Source organism: Tarenaya hassleriana, unplaced genomic scaffold (assembly GCF_000463585.1).
Source record: "Tarenaya hassleriana unplaced genomic scaffold, ASM46358v1 Cleome1, whole genome shotgun sequence".
Classification (NCBI taxonomy): Eukaryota; Viridiplantae; Streptophyta; class Magnoliopsida; order Brassicales; family Cleomaceae; genus Tarenaya; species Tarenaya hassleriana.
In genome coordinates, this window is record NW_010960187.1 from 6,071,325 (window position 1) to 6,081,747 (window position 10,423).

The window sequence follows — 10,423 nt, forward strand, 5'->3', positions numbered from 1 at the left end:
GGGGGGGGGGGGGGGGGGGGGCAAAAGAAACAGAATGATGGCTTGAAGGAGAAACCTATTGATGGCTTTTTCCTTCTTTTTGTTTCCATTACAAGACATGATCGGTTACCTCAGCGACACTCTTGTGTTCTGTCTTTCTTCTTCTTCTTCTTCTTCTTCCCCATGCCCGTGACCGTGAGAGAGATTTCCGAATCTCTCCACATTACTTCACTTTCTCTCTCTAACTCAGGCATGCTCTCTCTCTCTCTCCGTCTCTTGATCCCTTTTCTCTATCTGTTTGTAAATTTTCTTTCTTCTTTTGCTTCTTGTTAGTTTTAGTTCTTTCTCTGTTTTGTACCAGTGTGTGTACTTTTGTTGGAGTCTCTTCTTTGACTACTATTTTGGTTTTTTTCCGGCTTTACTAGATTCGTTTTCGTCTTTTTAAGCTGCTTCGATTCGAAGGCTACGATTGAATCTGCTTGCTAGCATCTTTGGGTTTTTGTTGCTCTTTCTATCTATGTCTACGAGATCTAAATTGGGTATGTTCAAAGTTTCCAAATTTTGCATGTATTGTTCTTGTTGCGAAGCTTGATCTGGATCAGTGTTCGAGTACCAGTCCACTTCGGATCAAATAGGGTGTTTTGTCGGCTGTCCTAGGGCTTTGATTCTACAGAATCAATATCTACTCTTTGGGATTATCCATAGGCTCAAATTGGTCCAAGATGGGCACCAATCCTTTCTAAGTTTATGGGATTTTGTTCGTTGGATCTATTCGATTTGATTGGGATTCTGATCCGTTGCTAGAAATTCTTTGCAAAGTTCTTAACTTTGATTCGGCTTGCTTCCGACAGATAGAAAGCTTCAGACTTTCGTGGCGTCTTGGTCTTTGGAGGAATTGTAGCAAACATTTGATCGTTAATCCGTGATATTTTTTGAAGTTTTGGGCTGTGGATTTGATAAAGTTTCTGTGTCTAGTCTTCTATGCGTATGAGTCTTTTCATATATGTCCGAGAATTATTCTTATCCGGCCAATGTTCTGCTGTATGATGATGCTCTACGACATGATGGAAAACATAACTGTTCTTTAAGACAGCATGTTTGTTGCTTTGCTTATGAAATAGAGGAGTGAAAGTTTTAATCTTTCCGTGAATGTTTATTGATTTCAGAAGTTCCGATCTCACAATGGGAATAGCATAGATATGGAAGTCGGAAAAGGCGTTGAAATGGAACATAGCCCTGACAGCGTTCTTCCGCCTCCCCATCCCTTTCGAGATTCAGAAAAGAGGAACACGAGATTGAAACCACCTCGTAGAGATGAAATATTGAGGGTCAAAGAAGGCTTTACCGAGATAAGCTTCAGGCGCTACCGGAGCTCATCTTGTAAGAATTTCTCTTCTAGGCCTCTTGTGATGGGAGATAGCATGGAACAAAGGAGAGGTTCTGTCTATCAAAGCTCTAACGAAGCATTCAAGGAAACGAGATTCTCGGGAAGTAATGAGGCAAAGGCGAAACTCGAGCTGTCACGTGCTAGTGATGCCTCTTTCTCGTTCAGAATCGTTGATTCTTCCAGAACAGGGAGTGCCGGGAGAAGCCCACAGAACGATCTTTCAGATGAGCCGAAGTCTGCAGCCAGTAGCTTTATTGACATTTGTTTGAACTCGGGTATCAAAGACAGGGCGGCGGTGTTGGATTCAGATGATGAACTGAATGTCAGATGTGATGAAGCAGCCGGTCCTTTAAACGAATATAATCACCACAAAACAAGATTGCCTAAGTCTCAGTCTGCAAAAGTAGAGACGCTTTCAGTCTCTCCATCAGAAAGCAATTGCAATAGGGAAAGCTCAAGGGCTCAGTTTGGTCATATTAGGAAAATGTTTGATCCATTTGTTAAATCAAAGTCTCTGAGAAGTCCCCTTGGGTACTTGGGAGAATCAAGAGAGTTCAAAGTTGAATGTACAGAAAAAATGTTGAAGGGAAGTGATCATTGCAAAGCATTGTTCAGTGAAAACTCAGAGGATCATGAAAAATTGTATAACAGTCCTGCAGTCATGAATAAGGATCGTACGCTAGCTCTGATATCTTCCCCTGTTCATCTGCATGCTTGCCTTAAGCTGGAAAACAAAGATGGGTTGCCAGTTTTTCGGTTTTTCTTGGATTCTCCTGAGGAAGTTTATGTGGCAAAAACATGGAAATCCAATAACGGGTCCAAATGGACGTATACGTTTTCCTGCGTTGGAAGCAGAAAGAAAAGCAATGCCAGTGTTTGGGGTCTGAACGATTGCAGCCGAGAATCCTCACAGGTAGGTCAGATGCAAGTTTCCTGTTACACGTGCTTGGAACCAAGAAAAAATGGTCAAGACCCAGATAAACTGATGGTAACCGAGTTTGTTTTGTATGATATTGCTCATGCCAGACGAAGTGTTTCTGCACAGGAAAATTCATCCCGACCAAAAGATACAGTTAAAGTTTCGAAAAGTTCTGCTAAACCAGACTCGAGTTCAGGAAGTAGTGAACCAGAAGATGGTTCTGATGTAACAAAGCAGAGACTTCAGCCCAAGAGTGCATCTGAAAGTTTCGATCTTTATGCTTCAAAGGAACCAAAACCATGGCCAGATGCAGATTTGCATCCTGACCTCGAAATCGCGGCTATAATCATTCAAGACCAAATCGGGAAGAGAGAAAGCTTAAAATATAGAGGAGGCGACCAAAGGGTCACAGACAAGAGGAATCTTCTCAGTCTTTCTCCGATTGAGGAGGGCAAGAAATACTTTTGTGGAAGCAGAAGTCCGGAAAAGCTAAAGGTCATAATCCCGAGGGGAAACCACGGCATACCAACTTCTGAGTACAGTGGTCCTTCACCTTTGCTTCAGAGGTGGAGTTCGGGCGGCGGTTGTGACTGTGGCGGTTGGGATATGGCTTGCCCTCTTGTAGTTTTTGGAAATTCCAGTCTCTCATGTTCTCATGATCAGCCTCTTATGGGCAATCACCATCCATTGGAGCTATTTGTCCAGGTAAAAAAAATGGACCTTTACTCAATGGAACACAATTTTGCTATTGCAGAACTGCTCCAATCTGATATTTTGTCTTCGTAGGGAGCTAAGGAGAACACACCAGCATTGTCCATGACATTTGTCAAGGAGGGACAATATGATGTCCATTTCCATGCACAGTTATCAACACTGCAAACGTTTTCCATCTGTGTTGCCATACTACATAACTTGGAAGCTCCAGGTGACTGTAGAAATGGCGAGAACATACAGTTGTCTCAGTGTAACTCACTGAAAATGCTTATCGAGGATGAAGTCAAGTGCTTAGTTGAAGCAGTAACTGAGGACGAGAAGCAAGTCACCAAGCCTGTGAAAGGCAGTACAGCCACTCTCCAATCCTACATGCCTAACCCTCCCATCTCACCAATATCCCGAGTCTAGTCCTCAAGGGTTGTCACTGTTGAAAATACGTTAAATTCATTCTCCTTGAGGCCCTCAGGTTTGCTCTTCAAGATGGCGATTAGAAGAGAAGGGTGGTTCCCAACTCCAGAAAGCACAGCCATGAAGGAGTGGATTCTTTGGACAAAGCTTGAGCATGGGACCGGATATTCTGCATTCGCCAGTCTGAAGAATCCTTCTGAAGGGTTATCGGAGAGGCGAGAAATTCTTTGATGTGTCATTTATTCATTCTTATGAGTAGGGTTGCAGGGTTTAATCACAATATACTGTTCATATTGTAGCTTAGCAAGGAAAGGTACTCAATTGGGTTAGAGGTAGAGTCCATATTCAAGAAATCAGGTCAAGGGGTCTTGATAGATCTCTGGAAAAGTTTTGCATCATGTAATGAATAAATGGGTCTTTCCCTGTTCCCCTCTCAAAAACCAAGTTGTTTCCACAAATGAATACATGAATTTGATCTAATGAGCAATTGCACAAAGAGACAAGAGTCCCCTGAGATCAGACCACCGTGCATAGGAAAACACAGTTGTGCTGTGTTAAAACCCAAAACTTGTTTTTACTATGTAGCAACAAACCTGTGTTTGGAATCTTGTTTTTACTACATCAAATGGGTTTGTGAAGAAGGCAGCAGCAGATACTGCCGGTTATCTGCAGATGAGCTGCAGCAAGCAAACATCTGACATATCATCCAAGCAAACCTGAGTCACCATACTCAAATAAAATGGAAAGAACACTTGAGGGAATCTGATAAAGTGCAGAAATTTCATGGAAGGGGGCAGGGAGGAGACAAACAGTTTGTAATGTTTTTGGGTTGAGAACAGAGCAGTAGCAATAAAGCTGTCATCAGAAACCCATAATGAATCTTTAATCCAAAACCATTCTCTTTTGCAAGAACCACTGAGAGATGTAGCCTTGTTAGTCTTCATAAACCAAGCAAAGAAAAGATCGTAACTTTGGCAACATTGGTCGAAGATTTTGATCTTCTCAGTCACCTTATGGAACAAATGAAAGCGGATGTAATTGATCGTGAGAGAGAGTTGAGGGTGCATTTCCGAATTAAAAAATAGTAATGGGGCTATTTTGAAATTTTAAATGTTGGAGAACATATGTGTTTCTTACGCACCTTTGGTACACCGGAAAATTAATTTCCTGGAGATGGAGGTCGGAGCTAAAACAGAGGTGGATCCATCGCCGGAGGCGGAGAATGAATCGGCTGCAGATCCACCGTACACGTGTCAGGCGGAGGAGATGGAGGAGGATGAAGGCAGCGGAAGATCGGAAGCGCAGTCATTGCAGAAGGGGGATATGTTGAGAGCTCTTGCGACGGTCGAGAAGGATTCGCAGGCGATCGCTGAGAGCTTCTCGTCTCTCTTTGGTTCTCTCCGATCGGCTCTCTCTGAGGTCAGATAACGCTTGTTTGAACAGATTTTACTCGTCGGGTTTCCGTTTGGTTACCGAGAAAAGTTGAAGGGAAAATGTGAACTTGTGGGAGCATTAGGTTTTTATCTGATTCAAACGATTTCTTGAAACCTAGACTTTTTATGTTGCTGAATATAGCTTTGGATTAGAGGACTTTGGTCTATGGATTCTTGATCCATGAATTTTCATCAGTGCCTTGTTTGATTTCCAAGAGTTTAGTGGTTCCACGGCTTGATGCTTATGTTTGGATTGATCAAATCACTTGCTCCACTAGTTAAGGTTTCTTTCTGTACTTTGATTACTGATGAATTCTTGGAACAGTAAGATCATGATTCGGATAGCTTTTGCGGGAAGCGGAAAGTTGAATTTGAGCCTTGTAATGCCCAATGAAAAAGAGCTTGAAAATGCTGCTTTGTTTGAATGAGCTATATTTGGTAAAAGCTTCTTCTTTTGTGTGGTTTATGAAACTTGCATGACGGGTTTATAGGCCACTAGTACCTCAGTCGATCACATGCAGTGCTTTGGCGATGCAGCAGGACGGCTTCAGGAAACCAGTAAGTGTCGAAACAGCCTGTGGAAGTTGAAGCTGAATATGGTTTTTGGTGTTAGATTCAAGTTGCCATATACATGAACTATATATTCCACTCAACAAGGGAGTCGAATTGTATTCCTTGCCCTTAAAATCTATGCTCCACCAACTTAGATATGTGAACTGTTCAGAGTCAAATACAGATTTGTTTCCTCGAAACTGAATGAAGCAGATGAACTTTTTTTATGAGATCTCGAAAATGTGTTTTCTTGTGTTTCTGATGCTAGTAATGCTAGATTTCTGTACTCGCTATCCCCACATCATTCACCAAAACAACATCGCCTTAATCCCAAGTTTAGTTGAGGTCGTCCGTATGAATTGTTCGTTTCCATTCATTTCGATTTTGGGTTAAATCTTCTGAGAACATCATTATATGTAAGGTATGACATTGGTTAGTTTTGTTGGTTGCCACCTACCACAAAACCCCTCCTCCTTTATACGGACTTGGGACCGGCTAGGCAAGAGCGAACTCATGCCTAGGCGGAGTTTGTCCCACATCATTCAGTCGAGAAAAAATTAGATGACTAAATCATCCGTTGATGTTGCATCAATGCACCCAAGCTATTTCCAGAAATAATTGTTCTGTAATGTTGTTTCAATTAGTAGGCTGATCTTATGACCTTCTGTTTGAGATATGCTCCATTTCTTTTTCTTCACTATTTGCAGCTCTAGATGCAGCCACCAAAGGCAATCGGTATATCAACTCTTGCCTCAGGTACCTCCATAATGATCAAATACTCGTCTATTTGATCAAAGATATTGCTTTTCACTAGCTGACATCCAAACTCTAATACAATACCTGTATTTGCATGGATTCATGATTGTGTAACTTTGAATGCAGACTAAATGAGGAGATAAAAGGCACGGAGAATCTGGCAGCTCGGCTGTATCCTTACCATATTGCTTTTGTTCCATTTTAGTCTCAACTGCTCGGACTTGGCACGCGTTCATGTTCGTGCATTGACAAGAACATCAAAATCTGCACCCCAAAAACCAAACGCCTAGCGCTAAATTCTGGATTTGTCGATTAATTCTAGTACATAATCCGTCAACATTCCTTAGCAATCTATTCACAGAAAGCTCCTGAGGAGAAATGTAGACGCTCTTGATACGGCCGTGAACAAGCTTCTCCGGCCTCCATGAGAAGTTTCCACAAACCACCATTTGACCGATTTTGATTAGGTACATAATGAATCAATGATTGCTCTCAAAACGCTTGTCCATGCAAATTTGTAATACCCTTTTTGTGTGTGACTCAGTTTTTGCACAAATCCTTCAAACTGAAATTGCTCTGTTCCTGTACTCTCTCTTTGGAATCAAGTGTGTTTTTTAGAGTGTTCTTACAAGAAAAAAAACAGTGCGAGGTCACATGTCATGCAATATGTATGTATGCTTGAATATATATATATATATATATATATATACATATATATATTTATTGTATGATTGAATGATGAAATTATTTGGTGACCTGAGACAAGAGGACAGAAGTGTGTCTCCGATGAGTTTCATCAAGCTCAAACGTGTTTTCCTCGTCATAATCTCACCCATTATTTGGATCACACTCCAACAGTAAAGTGGATACTTTTGTTAAATAAAAATCTATATAGCAAATAGCATTTTGATTTTAAAAAGCTCATAACACAATCATGGAATTTTAGCCCGAGGGTTATAAAATATATTTTGACAAATTTATTTTCCACGAGCGCCACAAGGGTTCCAATAAAAACCAATAACGTAAATTGTAGTATTTCAATTTTCTTTGGGTCTCAAAATGATATAACGTTTTTTTTTTGTTGGTAAAAAATTATCACTCCCAAATGCGTGAAAAAAAAAAAAATCGGCACAAAAAAAGGGTAAGCGAGTGAGGGTAGGGGTAGAATCGGAAAGATAAAAACAGAATAGAACTGTTCCCAATAGAAAACCCTAATATTCGCGCTCGGCCTCTTCCGTTTTCATAGCTCTCTCTCCTTCACGGCGCAGATTTGAGACTGGAGATTCGAGCTGCAAAGCCGACTTCCTTTGGTATCGCTACTCTCATCTCATTCTCCGGTTGAAACTTTTTCCCCGTGTTTTACATCGAATATCCAGTTTCCCCTGTGGTTTCGCTCTGTCGTATCTCGGCAGGTGATTGTTTTCTTGGTTTGATCTGTGTTGATGTATTTGGTTAGGATCGCTTTTGTGTTGAATTTACAAATTACGGAATTTGCAATGAAATATCAGTACTATGATTTGAATCTTTTGTGCTGCGTGTGTGTTCTGGGTGTGGTTCAAATTGTTTATACAAATGTTGAATCTTTTGGCCTGGGCGAGATTTGTTTGGTCCCTTTTCCGCTGGGGATGGCAGACATAATTTGTTTTCGGTTTTTTAACTGGATTATTTTCTGATGGGTTTGCCTAACGTTTGGTTGTTCCTCTTTGTGTCGTTGTGCTGCGAGGTGAATAAATTTTGATGCTTTGATAAATATTGAGTTAAATCAGCATGCATTTCAGGCTTATTGGTTCGTGTTTTTCCTTCAGCTGAAGCATGGCGACTTTTGCCAAGCCTGAGAATGCACTGAAGCGTGCAGATGAACTCATCAATGTCGGCCAGAAGCAAGATGCCCTCCAGGCGCTTCACGATCTCATTACCTCCAAGAGATACAGAGCTTGGCAGAAGCCTCTTGAAAAAATCATGTTCAAGTATCTGGATCTTTGTGTTGACCTGAGGAGGGGCCGGTTTGCCAAGGATGGGTTGATCCAGTACCGTATTGTTTGCCAGCAAGTGAACGTGAGTTCATTGGAAGAAGTGATCAAGCACTTCCTACATCTGGCCACCGAGAAAGCAGAGCAGGCCCGTAGCCAGGCAGAAGCCCTTGAGGAGGCACTTGATGTGGATGACCTTGAAGCAGATAAGAGGCCTGAAGATTTGATGCTTAGTATTGTCAGTGGGGAGAAGGGAAAAGACAGGTCTGACCGTGAGCTGGTCACTCCATGGTTCAAGTTTTTGTGGGAGACCTACAGGACAGTTCTTGAGATCTTGCGAAACAACTCAAAGTTGGAAGCTTTGTATGCGGTTAGTTCTTCATCAGATAAATGGTTACCTTGTTTCCTTCTAATTTTAAGTTGATTACTTGATTTAGATGTGCCTGAGGCATAAGAGAATGCTTCATTCTGCTTTTTGTAATCTTGTAGATGACTGCACATAGAGCCTTCCAGTTCTGTAAGCAGTATAAAAGAACTACTGAGTTTCGGAGGCTCTGCGAAATTATCAGAAATCATTTAGCCAATCTTAACAAATACAGAGACCAAAGGGACCGGCCTGATTTATCAGCCCCTGAGAGCTTGCAACTTTATCTGGAGACAAGATTTGAGCAGCTAAAAGTTGCGACTGAGCTTGGACTGTGGCAGGTGAGGTCTATGCCCATGTGTTGAATTCTCTGTACTGTTATTTTGTTACTTATGTATTCAATTTTTTCTATTTCCGCCCTTATACTGATTGCTATGCATTGGCTTGGTTTTCATGATTGTGCTACTTTTGTTTTGCAGGAAGCTTTTCGTTCAGTGGAAGATATTTATGGGTTGATGTGCATGGTCAAGAAAACGCCCAAGTCATCTTTGTTGATGGTTTATTATTCCAAACTGACTGAGATTTTCTGGATTTCATCTAGCCATCTTTACCATGCTTATGCATGGTTCAAGCTGTTTAGCCTTCAGAAAAATTTCAACAAGAACTTGAGCCAAAAGGACTTGCAACTAATTGCATCATCTGTTGTCTTGGCGGCTTTATCTGTTCCGCCCTTTGATCATGCTCTCGGTGCATCCCATTTGGAGCTTGAGAATGAGAAAGAACGCAATTTGAGGATGGCCAACCTCATAGGTTTCAATCTGGAACCTAAGTTTGAGGGCAGGGATATGGTAACATAATTCATTTTTGCTGCTGCTTTCTCTCATTATGTTCTTTGTGTTTGATTTCTGTTCTAATTCTATTTGTTCCTCCTCCAGCTTTCCCGGTCAGCGCTTTTATCTGAGCTGGTGAGTTTTCTGTACAGCTATAATGGTTGCAAATACGGAAATTTTTGCTTAGCAACATTTTCTATTTGATCATGGCAGTTTACTAACTATGGGAATCTGTTTATCCTTAGGTGTCTAGAGGCGTTTTGAGCTGTGCAACTCAGGAGGTCAAAGATCTTTTCCATCTTTTGGAGCACGAGTTTCACCCTCTTGATCTTGGTTCCAAGAGTCAGCCTTTGTTGGATAAGATTTCCAAACTTGGTGGGAAGCTATCTTCAGCCCCCTCTTTACCTGAAGTCAAGCTGTCTCAGTACGTTTCTGCTTTGGAGAAGCTCGCTACTCTCAGGCTGCTTCAGCAGGTATATAATTTGGTTGTTCTTCTTGCCATTGTTTCTTGCACTGGATATCTTTTGCAGACATGCATACTTAAAGTCCTTTGTCGGGAATTTTCCAGGTGTCACAGATTTATCAGACTATAAAAATTGAGAGTTTATCTCAGTTGATCCCTTTCTTCGACTTCTCAGTTGTTGAGAAGATATCAGTTGATGCTGTGAAGAACAATTTCACTACCATGAAAGTTGACCACATGAAGGGTGTTGTCATTTTTGGAAATTTGGTAAGCTTCTGTGGATGGTTTGTTCATGAAAGTTTAAGCCCTACTCCTGATCGAATTGTGTTTTTGAACTTACTGTCATGTTTAATCACTAACCAAATTATTTGTATCAGGGTATTGAGTCTGACGGTCTGCGGGATCATCTGGCTATTCTTGCTGAGTCTTTGAACAAAGTAAGAGCTATGCTATATCCTGCTCCAAGTAAAGCATCAAAACTGGGTGACATATTACCAACTCTGGGAGAGACCGTGGAAAAGGAGCACAAAAGGCTGATTGCGCGGAAAACAATTATTGAGAAAAGGAAGGAAGAACTAGAGCGTCATCAATTGGAAATGGTATTTGTTTTATGCAAACATCGTTCATACTTGACCTCAGGCCTGCTGA

General features: G+C 41.3%; 3 protein-coding genes across 8 annotated transcripts in view; all 3 read left to right on the top strand.

The window, feature by feature from the left end:
- The first annotated feature begins 21 nt into the window (after positions 1–21).
- LOC104814560 lies at positions 22–3,831 on the top strand. 2 transcript variants are annotated; one of them, XM_010542668.1, is made up of 3 exons: positions 22–229; positions 1,146–2,990; positions 3,072–3,831. In XM_010542668.1, exons 2-3 carry the CDS (start codon positions 1,179–1,181, stop codon positions 3,405–3,407), a joined length of 2,148 nt encoding a protein of 715 aa, XP_010540970.1. In that variant the 5' UTR covers positions 22–229; positions 1,146–1,178; the 3' UTR covers positions 3,408–3,831. The 2 variants fall into 2 exon arrangements, with proteins under 2 accessions (XP_010540970.1, XP_010540978.1); XM_010542676.1 differs by lacking the exon at positions 22–229 and adding an exon at positions 327–518.
- Positions 3,832–4,555: 724 nt separating this feature from the next.
- On the top strand, positions 4,556–6,808 carry LOC104814574. Of its 2 annotated transcripts, XM_019202653.1 has the most exons (6): positions 4,556–4,826; positions 5,332–5,398; positions 6,100–6,148; positions 6,275–6,319; positions 6,510–6,615; positions 6,693–6,808. In XM_019202653.1, the coding sequence occupies exons 1-5, from the start codon at positions 4,581–4,583 to the stop codon at positions 6,574–6,576; spliced, it is 474 nt and encodes a 157-aa protein (XP_019058198.1). In that variant the 5' UTR covers positions 4,556–4,580; the 3' UTR covers positions 6,577–6,615; positions 6,693–6,808. The 2 variants fall into 2 exon arrangements, with proteins under 2 accessions (XP_019058198.1, XP_010540989.1); XM_010542687.1 differs by having other exon boundaries at positions 6,510–6,772.
- Positions 6,809–7,350: 542 nt separating this feature from the next.
- The window catches only part of LOC104814584 (eukaryotic translation initiation factor 3 subunit A), a 5,454-nt gene continuing 2,381 nt past the window's right edge, over positions 7,351–10,423 (top strand). The window contains exons 1-8 of one of the 4 annotated variants that reach the window (XM_010542700.1): positions 7,351–7,458; positions 7,954–8,488; positions 8,608–8,823; positions 8,962–9,330; positions 9,418–9,447; positions 9,558–9,785; positions 9,881–10,042; positions 10,153–10,417. In XM_010542700.1, the coding sequence (XP_010541002.1) occupies positions 7,961–8,488; positions 8,608–8,823; positions 8,962–9,330; positions 9,418–9,447; positions 9,558–9,785; positions 9,881–10,042; positions 10,153–10,417 (1,798 nt within the window). In that variant the 5' untranslated portion in view covers positions 7,351–7,458; positions 7,954–7,960. Of the gene's footprint in view, positions 7,561–7,926; positions 8,489–8,607; positions 8,824–8,961; positions 9,331–9,417; positions 9,448–9,557; positions 9,786–9,880; positions 10,043–10,152; positions 10,418–10,423 lie in introns of all 4 variants that reach the window. The other 3 variants (XM_010542707.1, XM_019202644.1, XM_019202649.1) reach the window with 3 other exon arrangements.